Here is a 23,239-nt window from a genome sequence, read left to right on the forward strand (position 1 = left end):
AAATGTTAAGATTGGTCATGTATTAACTGATTATAATTAAAATTATAACAGACTGCCCATCCGTCTGTTCTCTCTAGAGCCTGACCGATCTGGTATAATCCTGATGTTTTAACATTTCTATTAATTTGAAAGTCAGATTTGATTAAAGTTTAGTTGAGAACATTTAAGCAAATACACAGATAAAAAGAAAGTAAACTTCATTATAAAAAGAGCATTTAACTTTAATTATACAATGAACAATATAAAGTACATAAACCAAAATATAGATCTGGTTAAAAAAAATAAAAAGGGTTTGCAAATTTTTATGGGTGTGCCACAGCTCAATAAATAAGTGGGATATCAAAAATAGCATGTTTTTTCTTTTATTATATAATCATGAAAGTGAATACAGGTCTAGTTCATATCCAAATGTCTAACTACATATATATATCAAAGTGATCTGACAAAGGCATTACAGTACCAGGATAAAAGGCTGTTCAAATTAGACCTCAAACGCAGAGGCATGATTCAGATCAAGAGAACTTGAAATTCTATAAAGTGCAATATTTTAAAGCCTAATTTGTGCTTCATCACACAACGGTGCCCTTGAGCGATGCCATCGTTGGTCGAAGTATAAATGAGGCTTTAGTCTAATTTATGATCCAACATGGAATTCCAGGCGATAGAGGTTTTGTTTACAGTGGCCAGTCAAACATCAATTCATAAGCGATACACACAAAGACGCAACATATTCCTGTTGAGCTGTAGAATGGCTTCAGTTACAACAATGAAAACCATATATTTATCCACAGTTTTATATCAGTTTTTCAGTCAGTCCTATTCAAAGCCCTTTAACCCTATCATTTATTCAGGAGAAAACAAACTGCACTCCAACTCCATTGTTGTAGTACAGACAAATGCACACTAGGTGGCAGTAACATAAAAGAAAGGCAGCCCATGTGGAAATGCTCAGTCCAGACCTAAGCTTGTTCTGTGTTGAGAGACTGGCCCACTAATAAATGACAAACTCAAATGATCAGTCAGGACCAATTGTGGTTGGTACCTACCAACACAGATTCAATATAGAGTTTGAGAGCACAATATTTACATAATGTCTCCGGATGGAATTGCCTTTACTCAAGCCACAATGACGTTACACACTGTTGCTTTGTTTAAAGTGTATATTTAATTAAAATATCCCTCAAGTGGTACAACTCACTTCTGTCTCGAAGAACAACCCAGTAGTTCTCATTTTCAAATGGTCTGCATCCCAAAACAGTAAAATTTGTATTACACTGGCATTTCTATAATCTCTTGTATAATCCCATGTATTTAAACAAGGAGACATCAGGACAATTGACGAGATAAATTAAGTTTTATGATTCAGCCCACCAGTTGTGGGTGAGGACGGGGTGTTATAGTGTGTGTGTGCGTGTGTGTGTGCGCGTGCGTGCGTGCGAGAACTTTGACATGCTCTCCAAAACATTAAACACAAGATCACTAGAGGTAGAGCCATCATCACCCACAGCTCAGCCCTTGTTGATACTGTTGTAAGAGGGTTGAGATCCAGGGTCCAGAGGCTTACTGGCAGCTTTCTCTGCCAGGTGGGCGGGAGGATCCTGGCTGTCGGGCGTCTCCTCATCATCTATGATCGGTTCCCTGTCTTCTTCAGCCGACTCATCGCAGTGTGGCAGATGGAGTAATGTGGTCAGGCCGTGCTGGTCAGCCATCTTGTGGAAGGCGCGTAGCAGGAGGTACATCATCATAAGCCCTGTAAACAAGTAGACTGGGGAGGGGAGGGGGGGTCAAACACAGGTGTATAGTAGTTTGTTCGTTGTACGAAAGGGTGGGAACTGGAAACCACTTTCAAGTAACATGACATAGTCATGTTACTTGAAATATAGTATTATCTTTCAAAAACATGGAGAATCACACTCGTGTGAAATGAGTGGTGCAACTTCGTGTGGGGGTTGGTCCCCGGGGGGTCCGCGTAGGTTCCAGACCCACAGGGTCAGGGTGCCGGCCCAGTTCCCCGGAGGGTCCCCGGGGGTTCCCGGAACATCCAGACCACCAGGAACGTGCCCAGGGGGGCTGGCCCGGTTCCAGCGAGCCGCCCCGCGTCCAAAATGGTTGAGAAATGACAGAGTTACCGTGTGGGGGTCCCTGGAACATCCAGAACCCCAGGAATTTGGCCAGGGGGCTGGCCCGGTTCCGGCGAGCCGCTCCGCATCCGAAACGGTCGAGAAATGACAGTTACCAACCAAGCTATTTTCGTGCTTGGACAGACAGACAGACCCAGGGACACACATAGCTGTGTAATGGAGTGGTGCAAGAGCCGATCAACAACACCACAATGGGCTGCTATTTTTGTGCAACACCATTGCAGGACAAAGTGTATCATGTGTCAGACAGAAATCAGTTACCGGTATCTCATTTTTTTCCCTTTCTTTAACGAATCTGCGCTATTGAACCCCCTTTACGACCTTGTGTTTTTTTACAAATATTAAAAAGCACTAAAAAGCAAAGGCCTGTTCTGACATTCCATATGTTGATCTGATCAAACTCTGTACACTGACTCAAGACACGCTCCATATATGGTCATTGCACGCTTCTCGCCCTCAGGCGTGTTACTGGTAATATAAAGCCCAAACCACACCAAAGGGTCAAGACGGTTTTAGCGTTAACTCCTTGCACCCGTTTGGACCCAAGGAGTTGCATGATGACCCTTTGGTGTGGTTAGGGCTTAAGGACACATTAAAGTATCTTACAATGTATAAAGTCACACAACTTCCAACTTTGATGAGGCAGTATTGTGTTGTTCTAAAAACCTTTTTATTTTTATCTGAAAAGTTAATATTTTGGACATAGCTGGTTTCTGCCAGACAGCAGAAACAGGGCTTAAGTAGCTAAGAGATAAATGGTACAAATAGTAGCGCAATAACAACAAGGCCAGAAGGCAATGCAATGTTATGGATGGTCTTCGCCAGGCCAATAAGCCATTAGGCGAAGGCTATGTTCTCACACCTGTCCGTATGTGTGTGTGTGTGTGTGTGTGTGTGTGTGTGTGTGTGTGTGTGTGTGTGTGTGTGTGTGTGTGTGTCCATCTGGCTGGCCTTGCGCAGCTTATCTCAGATACGACTGGACCAATATAGTAACCTTTATTGAAAATTATATCCCCTTGAGATGTATCATCTCGTTTTCGAGGGGGTCCAACAAAAATATAGCGAGTACAGTAGCCAGGACAATACAACAAAATAACAAATACATCCATGCATACATAAACAAGGACAACTAGAAAAAGTGCCCTTCTGGGCACAGGTCTCCACCAGGAGGATAGGAGTGTGTGTGTGTGATATTTGGAAAATGTTTAGGAGCTATATAAACGTGTGTGTGTGTGTCGGTCGCGGCTTGGCCTGTTGTAGCGCCACCATGAGGCTGATTTGAAAACGTTCAAGTGGCATTTCTTCCAAAGCCTAGTGGGAATATGCATGCACAGTTTCACCACAATCGGACGCTGCGTTGAGTAGTTGTGGCGATTTGTACAAAACGGGTACAAAGCGGGCTACTCCTGAAAAGTTTAGAAGCCAATCGTAGCCAATGAGGGTGGATTATGAGAAATCAAACAAACCCGTCTTGATCACATGACTATGGAGAGCATGTGTACCGATTTGCGTGAAATATGGATAAAATCTGAAGGAGTAATATTAGAAAATGTGTTTTACATATGTCGGTCTCCTGGTGGCGCTATAAAGAGCAGATGTGAAAAATTCCAGGCAAAGGTTTTTCCTTGGCCTCTAGGGAGTTGGCATACAAAGTTATCCACAGATCCGTGCAGTTAGAGGTAAAAACACTTTTCGGCCAGTTATAGCGCCACCATGAGGCTGAGTTGAAAATGTTCATGTGGCATTTCTTCCTCGGCCTAGTGGGAATGTGCGTGCACAATTTCACGGAAATCACACGATGTGTTCATGATTTGCAGCATTTTGTTTGAAACTGAGCACTCCTGCGAACTTTGGAAGCCAATCTTAACCAATCAGGATGGAGTCTGAGAAATCTGAAAGACCCGTTTCGTTGAATGGCTCTAGGGAGACTGTGTACCAATTTGCGTGATGTTTGGACAAAATCTGTAGGTCTACTGTCCAAAAACTTGTTTTGCACAAAGCGGCCTCCTGGTGGCGCTATAACAGGCCGTTCTGGAAATTTTGGGGCAGAGGTTCATCGTTGGCATCCAGGGAGCGTGTGTGCAAAATGTGGCATCGACCGGGTTAACGGTGCTGGAGATTAGCTGTTCACAGACGGACGGACACACGGACGGACGGACGGACACACGGACGGACGGACGGAGTGCAGTAATGTACCCATGTAAAAGCTAAATGAACATAAGCAAAAGCAGACTACAGACTGTTACATACATGCACATGGGGTAGCATGCATTAACATACTCAAATGAATGCACACAATACAAACATGCACCTTGAATGTTAAATTACAGTGTAATCCATATGATTCACATGGATTATACTAAGAGACAGAGAAAATATTTAAGCATTTAGACGCAAGAGCAGGGTGAAGATTTGAAGATGAGTACTAAGGATAGACAAATCCTTACTCATCCAATCATTTTGGCCTATTGAACATTTGAACCATATCAAATGATTTTCCCCTGTATTCCTCAGATCGTGATGTGACTCCACATACAGGCCACGCCCATTTCAGCCTAACTAGATTTTCTCTGATTTTGCACTTTCAAAACACACCTTTTGCTACTATCCTGCAGATTTTGTCCAAAACTCACACCAATTGGTTGGTAACTTGGTACACATAATCTCTGGAGAAGTGTGATAAACATGAGTCATCATGTGATAAACATGAGTTTTCATATTCCATTATGATTGGCTCTGATAATTGCCTTTCAAAGTGTGCAGGATGGGCCTATTTTTAGAAAGAATGGGGGAAAAAAGTATCAACAGTGTCCGATCTACAACAAATCTTTATCACACATTGGGCGAAATGGGAGACTTCTAAACAAATCAGAGCCAAGCCAAGTGGGGGCACAAATCCGTTTGTTGCAGATGCATGATTTTCCACCACCAAATTGTGCAAATTATGTTATGAGACGTGACAAAACTCAATAAGAACAATTTTCTAGTTTATGTTACACAACCAGGCAGAGATAATTGAGAGACACAAGACACAGAGACAAAGAGTATGGAAGTGACAAACTACAAATGATACAGCCAGTCAGGAATTTGAGGCCGCTATGCCACCACTCGGCTAGCGGGTTTCCCCTCAAGCAAGGGCTCATTGTCACATGTATGTTCTACTTTTCCCTGTCCTACAAAAACAAGGAAATCCCGAACTGTTCAAAACAGTCTAGGATTACAGAGGCCCCACCTCTCAAAACTCACTGTAAATCTGTAATAAGAGTAGTTTTCCCCTCATTGCAGTAGGTACTGCGTGCTATAGAGCAGTGTTTCCCAAACAGTGGGTTGGGACCCATTTGTGGGCCACAGACCAATTGTTATGGGTCACAACTAAAGTACAAATCCCATTTTCTTTTCCTACATATCTTTTTTAAAATTATATATATATACACACACACACACACACACACACACACACACACACACACACACACACACACACACACACACACACACACACACACACACACACACACACACACACACACACACACACACACACACACACACACACACACACACACACACACACACACACACACACACACACACACACTTTATTTATTTTCAAATGATATATTTTTTTAAATTATTGTATACATTTTAAAACAAACAAATCTAAGAAATTCCATAAATTAAAAAATACATAATAATTAAAATGTAGTGAAAATAGCCGATCTACAAGTTTGCAAGTCGCAACACGGCTGCTATTTTCACTAGTTTGGGTCACGGCCAAATGTCTAATCTCTCTTTTTGGTCTCAACCTGAAAAGTTTGGGAATCACTGCTATAGAGAGTACATGCAAACTCTGGGGCCACTGTAATGTAGGACAGTGGTTCTTTTTTTTGATAGTTACAGTGAAGACGGACAGGAAAGAGGGAGGGAGAGATGGGGAGAGACATGCAGCAAAGGTTGTCATGAACGGGACTCGAACACGCAACACTCCGTCAGGCCAGAGCCTATATGTGGCATGCGCCTGGACCACTAGGGCAGTGGTTCTCACATTTTCAGGCAACGACCCCCCAAAATAATCATATTTGAACTGGGGACCCCCCACCCTGACAAGGTGAGTTTGTTGATTACTTTGTTCTTTCTTTTCTCTCTTTTTTTCTTTTTTAATTGTCACTTTACTGTCATCTGGGGACCCCCCAAAATAACGTGGGGAGTGGGAGTTGCAACCCACAGATTGAGAACCACTGATGTAGTACAAGTAGCCTCGGTACCCTAACCCAGGCTTTTATTTTCGTTCTCATTCGGCTCAAAAATTAAAGCCTGGGGGAACGAGACATTTCCTGGTCTAGGAATGGGTGTGAACTACAGTGCAGAGGGGCGTCGCTCTCAGAAGGCGTGGTTCCGTTTGCATTTAGGGACTAATACAACCATAGAATGTGGGCCAGCACGTGATACGGTGCCTCGGGGGCATGTATCCAATGTACCTGTCCAGGAAGGACTGAAAGCACAAAACACAATGCTGGGGGAAACAAACACTGTGTCAGCATGAGTTAAGTAGGATAAATACAAATGTAATTATTTAAGGTCTTTAGGTCAGTAGACTACGTGTCTATGGATTAGAATCGGACAGTCCGATCTCCAGTGTCAACTTCAAATAATGATCAGTGACATTTAGAAGTTCTTTTGTAGAATTTTAGGAAAGGTGGAAGACACTCTCTGCCTGCATATACACGTGACGTCATGTTACAATTTGTGATGTGCTTGTTCTCTCATAATTCATGTGTACAATACATGTATATTTTGAGCTTAAGTTTGTAACAGCCTTTGTGTTGAACCCGTTTGTTAAAGTGCCATAAATATAAACTGACATAACTCTCTCTTTCTTAGTTTGATATTAGCTGATCAACTGGTTAGGCGCAACATTTTTCTACTCGGTCTGTGTCTCATAGGAGGGCTGTGGGCAGTTCAGAAACCGTCTTCCAGTGACATCATCGATGGGAAATACAAGCTAATAGAAACTGCAGGCTTTCTAGTCCTGAAAAGTTGCAATGCGAAAATGGAAGCCATCGTTCTCACGATAATGAAAATCTAACATTTTTGTAAAAAAATCTTGTTTAAAAAAGAATCTGCCTAATGATGATGTCACTGGAAGACGGTTTCTAAACTGCCCACAGCCCTCCTATGAGACACAGACTGAGTAGAAAAATCGTGCCATTTTATCATGATTATTAGTGAGGACCTATTATATGAAGATAGGTTGAAAAGTGGTGAAGTGGTCCTTTAAGCCCAAACCACACCAATGGGTCGCCATGCAACTCCTTGCAACCAAACTGTTGCAAGTAGACACATGTAGGCAACCATTGCATTGAACCAATAGAATAACTTGCGTTAACATGCATCGACATGCGCCGATGTGCAACAGGACATATCACACCACTGCGACAAACGCTAAAAACGTTTTGTTGCGCCTCGAATCTCGACCCATTGGTGTGGTTTGGGCTTACTGTAAGAAAAACAAGTGATTTCCAGCAATCACTCGCTAATCCACATTAAACTGGAGGGCTGGACAGGGTCAATGAAGTTAATCTGCCCGCGGAATGACCTATATAATTATTATATAATACAATCTCAAGGGAAGGGATACAAGCTACAATTATTATCCCAAGTAATTTGAAGGATGGACAGGTAAAAGAAAATGAACCCATCAAATAAACGGTAGTCATGTCAGATCTGACAGGGCTCCAGGGTGGACTGGTAGGGTTGCAGAAAATCAACCCTACCACTGCTCTCCAACAAACTTGTAAATTCCAATTTGAAAAGTAGGAAAACATGGAGAAATTCAACATGGTGTTAGAGAGAGCATCTCTCACCTACACATCACACACACTGCCTAGGTTATTCTAGAGGGCATGCTTTATTTCACAGATCCCCAGGCATGTGGCAGTGGCACCTACCGTTTATGTTGCACTGACAACAATCTCACACCTTTGTGACCTTTGTTTTTAGACCTGCACTAATTGGAATATTCTACCCAGTTCCAAATAAGATTGTTCAGATTTCAGGAAATAAGCAAGTGCCGGTAAGTTTATTTCCATTGTGGTCCCGTGGTTGTGACAAATTTGCAGGGGTTAGTTGGGGAGGAACAATATAAATAAAAGAAAAGGGTATATTGTTACATAGTATATCTGATGTAAATAATGCTTTCATCAGTGACATTTGGTTGCATGTTTTCACAATAATATAAGAAAAAAACACCATTAGCAAGCGTTAAAATAAGATAAACACCTGAATACTGCTTCAAATAGAAGATCATGGTTAATAGGTCTGGCAGAGCTATTCAGCCAAGTCTTAGAGAAGATTTAAAGTTAGCTATTTTGAGACTGCAGACTCAAGGTGTTTTGGTAGCACATTCCAAACGATTACTGTTGAGTATAAACAGCTTTTGTATCAGCAAGGTTTATTGAGGTCCCTCATCCCTCTGGTAGACTAGACTAATAAGTAATTGGGTAGCTCATTGTTGACAATCCTGAGAAACCATACATGCAGGCCTTGCCAATATTACAAGAGAGTAATTTAGTAATTTCAGAGTCACCAACACCTACTCTGAATCCAAGAGATTTCTTTAGTGTGGCGTTTGATCCAAATGGTCTCGAATCTGTTGACAAGGTGGAGAGACAACTGTATATTTTCAACCTCTGATTTGTCATGTAGAGTTTCCACATGAAAGTGGTTGAGGTGAAGAGGACAGAGTGCCATTAACCCATTAAGACCTGTGGCCCATCACGAAAGCCTTCTAAACCAGTAGTTCTCAAACTTTTGCGTCCCAAGGACCCACAAAATGATGTGTATTCCACCCAAATTCAAATTTATTTTGTGCCAGGATAACCCCAGAAGAGATTTGTGTTAAATTATTCAGAAATAGTAAATGTACAGTGCAGCATTAAGTTACACACTGTGAACTTGTATATTATGCCATTTTTGAGAACCACTATTCTAAATCCTAAGAGTTTTATGAAAAACAAATGTTGCTTTATATCGGCAGTAGCTAAAATCTAAAGTGGAACAGAATGCTTTCCTGCTGTTTATGGGTTAAATAACAATTACCACTTGTTCTCTGTCTGCCAGGTAAGACCTCACTCACAGCAGAGCTGCACTGTTCAAATCCAAGGTCCTGAGCTTGCTCTGAAGATTAAAGTGGTTTACGGTATCAAAAGATTTCTGGAGATCAAGCATGAACAGTACTTTACTTTCCCAGATCTACTTTCTTCCTATAGAGCGTCGCAGTCCCGCCCTCTACCATGGACCAGGAAATGATTCTCCGTTCATTTTCCTCATAGACATTTCAGAAAGTATTTATTTAAAGACGTTTACGCCGCGGACAAAGCCAACTCGAGTCGTGACAAATCATAACAAACAAACACAATTTTTGGGGCCGAAAAAATAATTAGAAAGAAGAAGCAAACGGCAGGTTACAACACTTTTTTTGTTGTTTTTCTTCTTTGTAATTATTTGTTTGGTCCAAAATATTGTTTGTGTTGTCATGAGTTGTCACGACTCGAGTTGGCTTTGTCCGCGGCGTAACCGTCTTTAAATAAATACTTTCTGAAATGTCTATGGGAAAAATGCATTGGGATTCATTTCCTGGTCCATGGTAGGGGGCGGGACTGCGACGCTCTATAGGGGTCAGCTAAATGAAGCAGACAGGTACGTATCTGTGGAATGAGACTTTCTGAAGCCAGTTTGAAATCCAAACAGCAGATTGTGGGATGACATTAATTATCTATTTGTTGGTATATAAACTTTTCTATTACCTTGGATGCTGCACACGGAATGAAGACAGGACGGTAATTGCCCGGTTCTATTTTGCTTCCATTTTTTAATAAAGGGTTGCTCTTTCCAATTTGAATTCTTTGGGGAAAGTCTCCTAGTTTCATGGTTAGTTATATGGATTTTGGCTTCATCACTTAGGAATCTGGATGAATGTTGATCGAGAGCTGGTGCTTTGGATTAAGGGCCTTGAGTATCATCAGTGCATCTTCACTGTACACTAATTTAAAACAAAAACATTTTATCAGGGACACCTTTCTGATGGATGGTAAAAAAATCACACCCGTGTGAAGTGAGTGGTGCAACTCCGTGTGTGTGTGTGTGGGGGGGGGGGGGGGGACAGGAACGCACCCAGGGTGCCGGCCCGGTTCCAGCGAGCCGCCCCATGTCCGAAACGGTTGAGAAATGACAGAGTTACCGTGTGGGGGACCCTCTACTGTACCCTCTACTGTACTGTACTGTACTGTGACACCCGAAATCATCATATATACAGTTAATATGTGCGTGTGTGTTTGTGTGTGTGTTAGGTTGCGCACAGGTGGTGAAAAACAACCATGCTGTTTTTGTGCTCAGACGCACCCAGCCAGCCAGTTACCCAGCCAGCCACCCACACTAAGGGGTCCTTCATATTAAATTAATCTGAACATTAAAGACAACATTTGTCACCACAACAATATCATTATTGCAATGTGTAGGCTACTGTAGGCTATATTTAATATACAGTACAAATTGCAATATACAGTACAAATTGCAACAATGATATTGTTGTGGTGTCTAGCTGGTGGTGGTGAAGTTTAAATAATAGTGCCACCTCATAATTGTAAAGTGCATTTTCAATAATTGAATTAATGAATTTGTTGTTTATTATGTACTTGGTCAGGTTAGTTATAATATAAGCATAATCTATGTCAGAAAAAAAGGGGAAAAAAATAATATTAGGATCCGTTAAGAACCGGAACCGTTAAGAGGGATCCGGGAAGGATCCGGAACCGTTAAAATCCTAACGAATCCCAACCCTACCCACACACAGCTCCATAAGGGAGTGGTTGCACCACTCGTAAAAAAATCAACATGGGTGTGAGCACATTTTAAATGTATTCCATCTTGTTTTTGTTTTTTTACCATGGCAATGACACATAGCACACAACAACAATGTTGTGATATCTTGAACCAGTTCTACTGAACAACTGGGAGCTAGTGTCTGTGACCAGTTCCTTTAGTTTCCACCAGACTTGCCTTCCTTGAGGCGTACATCTATTCTACGTCCGAACATAGACATGGTAACGCCCCGCCTGCCTCTGATTGGCCTACCGACACTGCCCGTCTTACCCCCACGGTCTCACCAGACTGTCCTCCGAGACGCGAGGTTACTCCACGGTCTCACCAGACTGTCCTCCGAGACGCGAGGTTACTCCATGGTCTCACCAGACTGTCCTCTGAGACGCGAGGTTACTCCATGGTCTCACCAGACTGTCCTCTGAGACGCTAGGTTACTCCATGGTCTCACCAGACTGTCCTCCGAGACGCGAGGTTACTCCGTGGCGGGAAATAATAAGTACAAGAGAATGGCAGCTTGGCACACGCGACAATAAATTGTACGTTTTATTTTTGTAGAAGAGGCAAACTAATATTGTTTGTCGTTTGCTTTGATTGAATGATTGAACGTTGTATGATTTGATTTGGGTGTGTTCTAAATTAAAGTGTTAGTGTTGATTATCGTGTATTAATCTAATTATAGTAAACTAATACTTAAAAAGATAAAGATCAAGGGAAAAGACACTTTTACAGTACAATAATGTTTCAAGTTTACACATGTATATAAATAATTTAAACCGCATAAACAATATTAGTTTGCCTCTTCTACAAAAATAAATTTAAGTTAGTGTCACGCGTGCCAAGCTGTCATTCTCTTGTATTATATATATCGTAGGCTACTTGTATTACTTATTTCCCACCACAGAGTAACCTCACAGCAGACTATCCAGCATGTATCCTCCACTCATAGAGTAAGCCTCCACCTCGGAGGAAACTCTGGTAAGGCTGGCAGTGTCGGTAGGCCAATCAGAGGCAGGCAGGGCGTTACCATGTCTATGCTCGGACATGGAATAGATATACGCTTCCTTGATGCATAATTATGCACCAATGCTGAAAGGATGTGTCACTGTGCTGTTGTATCAGGCTATCTTTATGAGACACACCTGCATATCAAACATTCTTTATGACTCATTCAGGAAACAGGATGTGTAAAGTCAAGAGTAGAGCAGAACTGGTGATCTACTATATGGGTAGGTTATCTTAGCCACGCACCACACAGGTGCCAACATTGGCACAGGGGAGGGTGATCACTGGCACACTGACATAACAGTGAGAGAGGATTTTTATTTTAAAACAATATGTAGTCCAAAAACTGTCTCAATTAAAATAAATTAAAATAAAATTCTACATTCATTTTAACTCCATCTGGGGAGGGAATCCTGGACGATAGTTGGGGTTGTTGCTCTGAATCTAAGGATCATTACATCATCAAGAAAATATTTCTAAAGAAAAAATAAAGGTTGTTATAATGGGCAATCAAAATATGCTGGAAATATATGTTGGTGTGGTGTCATAATTAACATAATGTTGATAAGGCACACTGACTTGACACTGAAAATACATGCCACTTCATGTTAAAAAGTTTGCTGACCCCTGATCTACTGTATGGAATTGACCAAATCACCATGACGTTATTACGATTTACAACCATTTTTCTTTTATTTCCGGCAGCATCGCATTGATTGGAGTATTACCATATTCAGTTGTTGAAGCTAACAATGAGCTTGTAGGTCTTCCATTTTTGCGAATAGATTTTGTATTTATTGAAAAAGAATGCACTAAGGTCAGGTCTGTTTTACCAACTCTAGGTGGTTAAACTGAAGTGATATTGTATTCCAAATATTATCAAAGTATTCTGCGGCACCCGTAGACTTGAATGTCAGCACCCACTTTGAGAAACCAACCCAAGGCAACCCAATTGCGTGGTTAAGACATGTACTTTTCAATTTCCTTTGTAAATAAAACTTCTCCAGGGACAATGTTTGGGTAGACTTTTTCAAATCAAACTTTGAAATGTTTTGGAATGAAATAAAATAACCTTGACAAAATATCATTAGTTGGATGTGTAGGATGTGTGAAATCTCTGCAAATTGATTTTTACTAATACTAAATGAATGGAATCCAATTGCTTCCTTGAAAATCAAACAAACTACAGTTCATGGCATGCACTGGCAGTCATCTCAAGTATACACTGTATACTTGAGACACGTATAGCCACGACACGTATAGCCAACACGTATAGCTGTGACACGTATAGCTATGACATTGACACGTATAGCCAATTGACCATGAGTCACTGTATAGTATACAGTGACTCATGGTCAATTGGCTATACGTGTCATACTGCCAGTATGATCCTTAGCTCCCATTCCTGGCAACGTTTTTTTTGAGTGGTGCAACCACTCCAAGGAACAGCAATGTCCGTGTTAACCTACCTATGTGACTGTGTGACTATGAGTACCAGTAGGGGCAAAAGTGGCGCTGTTGTGCCAGAAACAGAGAGAGAGAGATAGTGCTGCACTGTTGCCTGCTAATGAGAGAGAGATGCACCACTCAGTTCACACGGTGTGATTTTTTTTTTGATAGCGCTTTGACACTCATTTCATGTTCATCTATACTACAAACTCACCCATAATGCAGACCTTGTAGATGGCCTTATACTCCTGGTTTGGTTCTTCTCCTGGCACATAGTCTCCCAGTCCAATGGTGAACAGCGAGATGAAACAGAAGTAGACAGCATCCAGGAATGACCAGGACTGCTCGATGCTGCTGAACACGAGTGCCGGCACCACAAAAAACCCAAGTACAACCAGCGTCACCAGCAAGGCAAAATGGACCGCAGTAGCCTTCCTGAGCTCCAGACCCACGTGTTGCAACAGTCCAATTGGAGCGTAGACCAGCGGGTACATGAGTCTATGAACACAGGCGGTCAGCACCAACATGGTGAAGGGCACTCCAAGCAGGGCATAAAGAATGGAGAAGGCCTTCCCCGCATCAGACAGAGGAGTGGTGTGGCCATAGCCTGAAGGAGCAGGAACATAAGACAGCGAGTTAGAGGACGAAGGAAACAAACATGAGGATGTTAATAGATTAATCAATCGTTAAGAAGTTCTTCAATTAAACTTAACAGTTAACAATTGATCGAAAATTCTGCGGTTCTATCATTGGGCGGTTTTCTGTGAATGTAATGTTGTCTGTGCGCGCGCGTGGCCGAGGAACGCACATGTGGGCCGGTTAAAAAAATAAAGTCTGCCCACCTTAGTAGCCACAGAAACGTCTCTGCTTTTGCATTTGATATGACAGACAATTTATTCCTCATACAAAGATGCCATTTCCTGACCCTGTATCTCAAATGGTCAAATAAATAGGAAAAAGGAATATAATATGCCTTTTGTATTCTTTCTGTATATCAGCAAAATGTAGATTTTTATGTTAGACATTGAGGGAAATTAAGATTCTCAGATTTTAAAAAAAAAATGCCGCTTATCAACTAACCAGTTAATCAATCGATAAGGTTATCAATTATCATGGCCGATTCTACAAAAGTCTTCGAAATCCTAATAGTTTTCTGAAAAAGATGTATTTTGCTATTACATTGTAGGGCTGGGTGCAATAACCGCAATATCGCCATACCGCCGGTATACAACGCATACCGCGGTATCGGGTTCGTTACCGCGGTAAAAAAAAAAAAAAAAAAAAAAAAAAAGTTTTATTTTTTATTTTTTTTATACGTTTTTTTTGTCCGTGCTGTTCTGGCGTGCATATGGTTGATATGAAATAAAGTGTATCATAATAAACAGTGAGGCTCAGTCAGTCTAATCATATGCCAGCAACACCAGAGGGAGTTCAACAAACCATGTGCAACCCAGATTCGGCACAAACAAGTATTGATTGATTGATTGATTGAACTATTTATTAACAGTTTGCAGAATTACAGTAGCCTACATTTCAAGCACAACTCAATACAAAGACTGTTAACTGCGAGTGGACGACCCAATAAAGCATTACACTTGTTTACAAGAGGGTCCACCTAAATTAATTTCACTCCTATGCCACAAAAATGTGGAACGCCCTACCAACTGTCATTAAGACATGTAAATCCCTTGACTCCACCCACCCCCACCCACCCCTTTTCCCCCTCACTGTATATGTTTTTCCCCCTTTTTACCTCCTTTATGATGATTTCCTGTTTTTGGCTTTATAGAAGTGTATAGTGTACAAAATGTTATGATGAATTGAACAAGGTGGACCCTCTTGTAAACAAGTGTAATGCTTTATGGTGTCGTCCACTCACAGAGTAACAGTTAACAGTTTTTGTATTGAGTTGTGCAAATGTACTGTAAACTGTTAATACAAACTTAAATCAATCAATCAAGCAATAATGTTAACTCATGGCTTGGGGACTGGGGAGGCGCGCAGTTGCTGCGTGGTGTGGAGCGGCTGGAAGTTGAACCTTTCAATTCATCATATATTAAATCTATCAGTTAACTTGGAATTTGTTTAATATGTTTAAGATTTTAGGTTCCATGATGAGGGGACGTTTTTGAATGGTGGTGTTTGTTTCATGCGATGCGCTGCTGAGCGGGCATTTCATTGGAGTGAGAATGGTTGCCATTGCAATTCCAAGTGAGACAGTGTGCGGGATTCTTTTTTTCTCTACTTCTCAGTTCCAGTTATCCGACGCACCTGTCCATTGTAGGTGTGCAGAAGGACTTTTTCTTATAGTCAGTCAAAAGATAAAAACAGTTCTGTCCGTCCTGTCTGTACAGCGCTCTCTCTCTCTCTCTCTCTCTCTCTCTCCCTCTCCCCTTTTCTCTTCTCTCGCTGACAGACATCAATACAAAGTTGAAACCGTTACGATGCGCCCTTATCCATAGGCTACAGCCTAATGTCTCTCTCTCTCTCTCCCTTTCTCTTCTCGTCTCTCGCTGACAGACATCAATACAAAGTTGAAACCTGTTACCTACGATGCGCCCTTATCCATATAGGCTACACGTTTAGCCTAATCTTTCTCTCTCTCTCTCTGACGGTCTGAGCAATGCACGATGCACCTGGCTGTTACAATAGCGCGAGATATTAATATTCTCTCAAAACAAAGTCGGACAATGTTTTAAATTAGGCTACTCCAAACCAGACCCACCTATAAATGTTGTCTGTTGTGACATCAATGGGATCGCAGGAAAAAGACGCTCAACACAACTTGTCTTGATCTGAAATGATGTGAAATCCGTTCGCTTTTTTATTTATTTTTTTAACAGCGGGCTGCGGGAGATGTCTGATGCAGTTGATTTGATTGACACCCGAACACGTGTTGCGGCATTGACATGCCAATCTTTCCTTAATAAAACTGTAGTCCATAATATCCGTATAGGATTTATATATATTATAATCACACAATCAAAGTCCGGATCGTTTGCAGCTGGGGTTAATTGCCTCGCGCTGCGCAAGGGTCTTATAGCGCTGTTGTGGATTTAATTTTGGTAAACTGGATAACAACAGAAACACGTGGAAAAGCTATATGAGTCGTCTTGTCTGTTGTCTCTGTAACGGTGCCACTGTGTGTGAGCTGTGAGGGGAGGCCGCGCATGGTGGAAGAATGACACTGGAACTGCACTAAAGACACACAGCTGCTCTATACATCTCCGTATACGGTGTTTTACCGGATTTTGCAGACCTGCTCTAACATCTCCATACACGGTGTTCCACCGGACTAAATAACACTATAAAACCGGAGGGGGGGGGGGGGGGGGTAATTACCGCCATACCGGCGGTATGGGGGCCGACAATAACCGCGGTAATAAAAATCCCATACCGCCCCAGCCCTATTACATTGTTGCTGTCAAAACTCAGTTTTTTTTTAAATGAATGCCCTACTAACCTACTTAATCGTACAGTGTCACACAAAAGTATCAAAAATAGCAGATCTGCAAGCTGGAAATGTGGCCCAAGGTGCAGATTGATAGACAGCTGGAGAGAGTTGATTAACCTCTACAAATAACCAATGCATATTTGTTTTAGCTTAGAGTACAATAGTTGATAGATTGGTAAATGACCAACTACAGTATGACAACGACATACACTTTTATTTTGTACTTTCTTGAACCACAAGCACTGCACCAGTCAGATATAATACTGTACATGAGAGAAAAAGGGAAAAAAGCGTAGCATATAATATATCGGTCTGCCTATTAGTTCTCTTTCAAATGTCAGTGTCAAAACAGAGTCTCATTTGTTGCTGTATGCAAGCCATGGGTATTGGACTTGGTGATACCATCTGCTGTTACAGTGCGTAATTTCAGTAGCTGGGAATTTTGTTAGCTGTGGTTGAGTTAGTGGCTCCTCGATAGATCCCTGATTTCCTCTGTAGAGACCAGCAGTCCAACAGATCCAAAAGCAGCAACAGGGACCTCTGGTTCTCCCCCAGTGCGGGTGGTGGTGTAAGCGGTGCCGCGGTGGTAGGCAGCCTACAGGTTTAGGCGTCCTCACGTCGAAAAACGGTTTGCCCTGGACAAACTTTTTTCTCCTGTGCGATCGCTGTGCCTCTGCTGTCCCAAGAATCAAATGAGGTTGGGAGTCGGGACATTGTATGTGTGGTGTTTATGCCGTGACGTGAAAACCGGCTCTGTGAATTGGGGGATGCAGGCACCTGACACATTTCACACTAGACTGTGAAAAGACTCAGCACCCTCCAGACACAGAGAGAGAAGATATGTGTAGTCTGCCTGATACACTGTCTGTCGGCCTTGAATAGGCCTATAGGGGTCAAATACTGTACATAGCAAATATACACAAAAAGCCGCTCGACTGAGGGGAGGCACGGTGCTAACAGTGATGTTTGTGCTTGCTCGTGCCTACAGTAGATCCGCCGCTGCCTGAAGCATCACATTTTGAGCTTGTCGATCTGCTATTTTTGCTATTTTAGAATTTGAATACTGAAAAGTAATATGGAGTTATGGACATGAGGTATCAACCAGACTGAGACGATATATAGCCAAATACAAATGACACAGATGCTTTCACGGTTTTAATGGATTAAGGCCAGGGGCGTTGTTAGGCGCTCAAAAGGGCGGGGACTTATGTTGTGACGTTCACTGTTTATTTTCGTGTAGCCAAGTGTAACCAAAACGAGGAGTCCTCCTCGGAATTGAATTAACTAGCGCTAAGTAGCTGGTTAAGGACCAGATTGTAAATATTATATTTGCAGACTTTCTATTTAAGGAACATTTAAGCTCGTAGGCCTACTCGTGAAAGTTAGAAGACTACATGAAACATTGGATTGCATAAACATCACTTACTATATCATCATCATATTTTACCTTACAGTATTATGTCTGTATATGTACTTGGAAACTGGGATACTAATTTAAATTATTCTTATGATTTTTTTTCTTTTTACATTTGTGTATTTAAAGAATTATGTTTTGTTCCGAAAAAGTAGGTTAGGATTTAGTTAAACATTTGTCAGTTTCTAGAAAAGATATACCAACTAAGTTCCAAGTGAGACTTGAGACAGTAAAGAAAAACACTAGTCTACCTTGCAGTGTTTACATGGGTAATACAGTTTAGTTTACTTTGGGTACACAGTTTCTAAAATCTAATGTCAATAAGGAAACTGGGAAAGTTTATTCAGTCAACAACAGTTACTTTGATTTAGCTTAAGAATGTTTTTGGTGGTTTTGTTTATTTTGGGCGGGGAGAGCGTAGAGAGACAGAAAGAGAGATGCATGGAATACATGACTCCAGCTGGAATCTATTATCTACCATAGATCTACCACAAGCCTAGATGGATATGCTGTACCACTTGGTTCTTATATGCACAGATTTAAAATGCTACACACTATTGTTCTCTGTCCGAAAATGTTTTGCCAGCAAAGTGAGCCTGCTTTTTGTTAACTTTTGCACAACAAAGTAGTGAAGCTTTTGGTCATGCTGCACACACTGTTGTCACTGTTGTCATGCTTCACATGACATGGTAGTGAGTCTACAGTTGTGATTGCAAATTTGCAACTTCCCATTGCAATCGGAACTATATCGCCCACCCCTACTTTGACTTGTGAACACCAGCTGTAGTATGGCCTGATTGAGACAATGCAAGAATTTCTGCAAAGAATCGTGGCTGCTTACTGCTGTAACTATAGGCGGCAGGGCCAAATTAGCCATTGGGCCAGGGGCCCTTGGCTCTCAGGGGCCTTCTGGGAAAATGTAAAGCCCTGTAATGGGTTTGAGGCCCTGAAAAAAACTCTTGGGGACCTTCATTGGCCATTGATTTTGTTAAATTTAGCCAAAAATCTTTATAAAAACACAAAAAACCTCGAAAGTTCTGCGCGCACGCGCGCTAGGGGGCCCCCAAAAAATGTACCGGCCCAGGGGCCCTTGTGGGGTTAATCCGTCCCTGATAGGCGGAACTATAAGAGGAATCCGTGTTTTTTGTGTGTTGCTTTTCACTGTGTAAAAGCCTTTTAGTTTTAGCGTTTGCCGTTTTCCCCCCTCACTGCCCTCACCCTTGTTGACAGGGAATGGCAAAGTCCAAGAGAAATGAAATCCACAGGCGAAAGGTTAAGAAAAGTTTATGTTCCAAGTGAAAGTGACCTGGTCTAGAACAGAATGTCAGTCAGATGTTTACTGAAAACATTTGTTCAGTGTGTCATGTGCACTCTTCGAAATGTGTGTGTGTCATACATACAGACATACTGTTACTGTACATACACACAGGGAGTGTGCGTGCATGTGTTGTGCGCGTGTGTGTATGATCTCACCACCACACAAACCACACACAAACACTATACATCCAAATCCGACTAAATATGTAGAAAATAATATCTCCATTCTGTTTAGTGCAGCGTATCATTTGGGGTAGTAAGACTAGCATTGGTTGTTATTAGGTCTTAGGTCATTTCCCTGAAGAAGACCTTACAAGGTCGAAACGTTGGTTTCCTCTTTGTAAATATGTTTTTGCAGCCTTTTTCTTTATTTTCTATAATCATTTTCCAAGACCAGCAGCACATCACCAACCAACACTAAAATCGCGATTTTTAATGCCACAATATTAAAATCGAATCGCAAAGTTCAGAATCAATTTTCTTTTTTTTATTCATTCGTATCAGAAAGACTGACTGACGTTATCTGGCTGCATTGAAGTCTATGGTTGAACTTTTCATGGTCTATATTGTTTAGAATCGTTTTTAAATGTTCTAGTATAATAAAAGCAATGTAACTTGGGAATAAAATCGCAATATAATTAAGAATCACAATATAAATCGAATCGGCCCCCTGGGTATCGATATCGGATCGAATCTGGAGGTAAGTGAATCGTCCCACCCCTAGTCTCTCTTGTGGAACGCTGAATGTTTATGTTTCAGCACTTCATCATAAAGTGGCTGTGCATTTTCAACCGTTTAGAAAATAAATGATCATCAGTTATCGAGCCAAGCTAACATATGCTGCTGCAAACAACCCCCCCAACCTCAAGGTCCAAAGTTCTAAAAACATTTTGACACGTACAAATACAGAATACACTGGGCCAAAAGACTCAACAAAGCCAGTGAGGCTTACTGTACATTTATAATCTGTATCTTCATTGTATTTATATGACAAATCTAAATATAAGAGGCCAAAACCATCAGGATATGCAGTTCAAGTTGCTCCATGGTCAGACAGACATAAAATTAGATGACAAAAGTCTGTCAAAAGAATATGGCCATTCTCCAGACACACACTACTGCCTGGCTAGTCTCAACTATCCACAATCTCCGAATTGAATTGTGGGAGGCAACCGTCTGGCCACACAAGACTACTGCCTGGCTGATAAGGAAAATATAAGGCAATAGCCTCTTATATGGCAATATAAGCATAACAGTCAGAGTTCACATGTCTCAACAGTGTGTGTGTGTGTGTGTGTGTGGGGGGGGGGGGGGGGGGGGGGGGCATTGTGCCATCCATAAATGGCTGAAATGTTCCTTACTGTATGACTGCACTAGTCTGCACTAGTCTGAGCATCATCGAAATTTCACTTGAGGCTAAATGGTGAATGTAGGTGCAGTAAAGTAAAGTTTTCCTTTACTATGCTGCCAATACGTAACTGGCAAAACAATGACAAAAAGATGCAATATATACTTTGTACGGTAGTGAGTGAAAGTTGTACCTACTACCTACACACATCTTTCTCAAAGATCTTCATATAATAGATCCTCACTAATAATCATGATAAAATGGCACCATTTTTTTCTACTCAGTCTGTGTCTCATAAGAGGGTTGTGGGCAGTGACATCATCATTAGGCAGGTTTTTATTTTTTTTAATGTTTAGATTTGTATTATCGAGAATGATGGCTTCCACTTTCTCATTGCAACTTTTCAGGACTGGAAAGCCTGCTGTTTCTATTAGCTTGGATTCCCCATTGATGATGTCACTGGTGGACGGTTTCTGAACTGCCCACAACCCTCCTATGAACACAGTACAGACAGAGTAGAAAAAAATGGTACCATTTTACCATGATTATTAGTGAGGACCTAGTATATGAAGATAGGTTGAAAAGTGGTGAAGTGGTTAAAGGTGGTCCTTTAACCACTTCACCACTTTTCAACATCTCTTCATCTTCACCATTGTTTCCTACTCAGTCTGTGTCTCATAGGAGGGCTTTGGGCAGTTCGGACACCCGTCCACCAGTGACATCATCATTAGGCAGATTTTTGTTTTAAAATATATTTAGATTTTTATTATCGTGAGAACGATGGCTTCAACTTTTACATTGCAACTTTTCAGGAAAAGAAAGCCTGCCGTTTCTATTAGCTTGGATTCACCATCGATGATGTCACTGGTGGACAATTATGTAACTTATGAAGGTTGTCTTTGCTCTGTATACAACATAAGCATTTAAGAAACCAACTGGTCCAGTTGATCTGACCTGTGGCCAGTATTTTTGCTCCAAAAACGAAATAGGCTTTGAAAAATGTGACATCTATGTTTACAAAACAAAGGATAGCTGTTATTCTTTTCCACCTCTTTACTTGTTGCTCATTTTACAGGTTGACGAGACTGTAATAATTACTGAAATTGACAATTAGTAAATGATGAACTAGAATCTACTCTTCTCCAGTATGTATAAAGAACATCTTCATATTGTAATTTGACCTTGCATTCCCCAACAAACAGGTTTGCGGCGTCTGCCTAGCCCAATCAACCTCCTTCCTCTCAAAGATCATCTGAGGCCAAAAGGAAACATTTGTCATTTATCTCATTGATCTTTAAAAAGCAACCAACCCACATTAAAAGGGGAAATGCCACACAGCTGCGTTGTCAACTTTTCATCACTTGTATACCAAACAGTTTTGACACGTGGCAAATTCAACGAAAAGTCCTTGTTGTAAACAACAATTCCCCTATTATATTTAACATAGTGTTAGTAACATAGTGCTGTGTATCCTGATAATGTAATACGAAGCCAGCTATAAAAACACGGAAACACTTACCGACGGTGGTGACCAAAGTGTTTGCGAAGAACATAGAAGATGCCAGATCCCAGTTGGTGTGGATCGAGTGGTTCCAAAGGACCGACACTCCATATTTGTTGGCTGTCAGTGCTTTGATCAGAAACAGTTCTAGCTGTGTCTCGTTGACACAGCTCTGGTTAAGAAACTCCTGCTTCAGGTTTTGCAAGTCAATCCTCAGCTTATCTTCCACCGGACGCTCGATGCTGGCGAACACCAACGCTCCCAGCAGCAGATAAATAACGTAGAAAACTACGAAACCTGTAAGCAAAAGCCAGGATTTGCTCACAGAAGTCAAAGACATAACTCGTTTTGTACGCGAACAAACATCAGACTACTACAACCTCGTCCTCTACTCTACCACTCCCGTTCTCTCTCTAAACTTTTTTTGGGCAGTAAGTTGAACTGTGAGTGACTCTGTGAGTGTCCCTCCATCCTCCTCCTCCCATCGTAGGGCGGCTGCCAAAAAGGGGTGTGTTTTAGCCTGGCTCCAGACCCCGCCCACTCTCTGAGTGTACGGGGTGTACTGCCTTTTAGGTGTGTCCTCCTTCATTCTGGACTCAGAAACAAATACCACTGGTGGATGAAGTAGTAGGCTACTAAATCGGATGTTGTTTTAGCAATCTCACAAATTTGTACAGAAATACTCTGTTACGCTAAATGGCCAGCCCTATATTCAAAATTGTACTTACAGTAG

General features: G+C 41.5%; 1 protein-coding gene across 1 annotated transcript; it reads right to left on the minus strand.

Annotated features, from left to right (window-relative positions):
- Positions 1–200: 200 nt before the first annotated feature.
- kcnk6 (potassium channel, subfamily K, member 6) lies at positions 201–23,011 on the minus strand. Its single transcript, XM_079514322.1, has 3 exons — positions 22,525–23,011; positions 13,687–14,079; positions 201–1,765 (listed from the first exon to the last, which is right to left on the minus strand). Exons 1-3 carry the CDS (start codon positions 22,844–22,846, stop codon positions 1,509–1,511), a joined length of 972 nt encoding a protein of 323 aa, XP_079370448.1. The 5' UTR covers positions 22,847–23,011; the 3' UTR covers positions 201–1,508.
- Between the last annotated feature and the right edge of the window lie 228 nt (positions 23,012–23,239).

This window comes from Electrona antarctica (assembly GCF_951216825.1).
Source record: "Electrona antarctica genome assembly, chromosome: 11".
In the NCBI taxonomy this organism is placed as follows: Eukaryota; Metazoa; Chordata; class Actinopteri; order Myctophiformes; family Myctophidae; genus Electrona; species Electrona antarctica.

Coding starts and splice junctions, on each gene's coding strand:
- kcnk6 (XM_079514322.1), bottom strand. CDS start 22,846: ATGTCTTTGACTTCTGTGAGCAAATCCTGGCTTTTGCTTACAGGTTTC. Junction 14,080..22,524: donor CACTTTGGTCACCACCGTCG/GTAAGTGTTTCC, acceptor CTGCTCCTTCAG/GCTATGGCCACACCACTCCT. Junction 1,766..13,686: donor CTACAAGGTCTGCATTATGG/GTGAGTTTGTAG, acceptor TCCCCTCCCCAG/TCTACTTGTTTACAGGGCTT.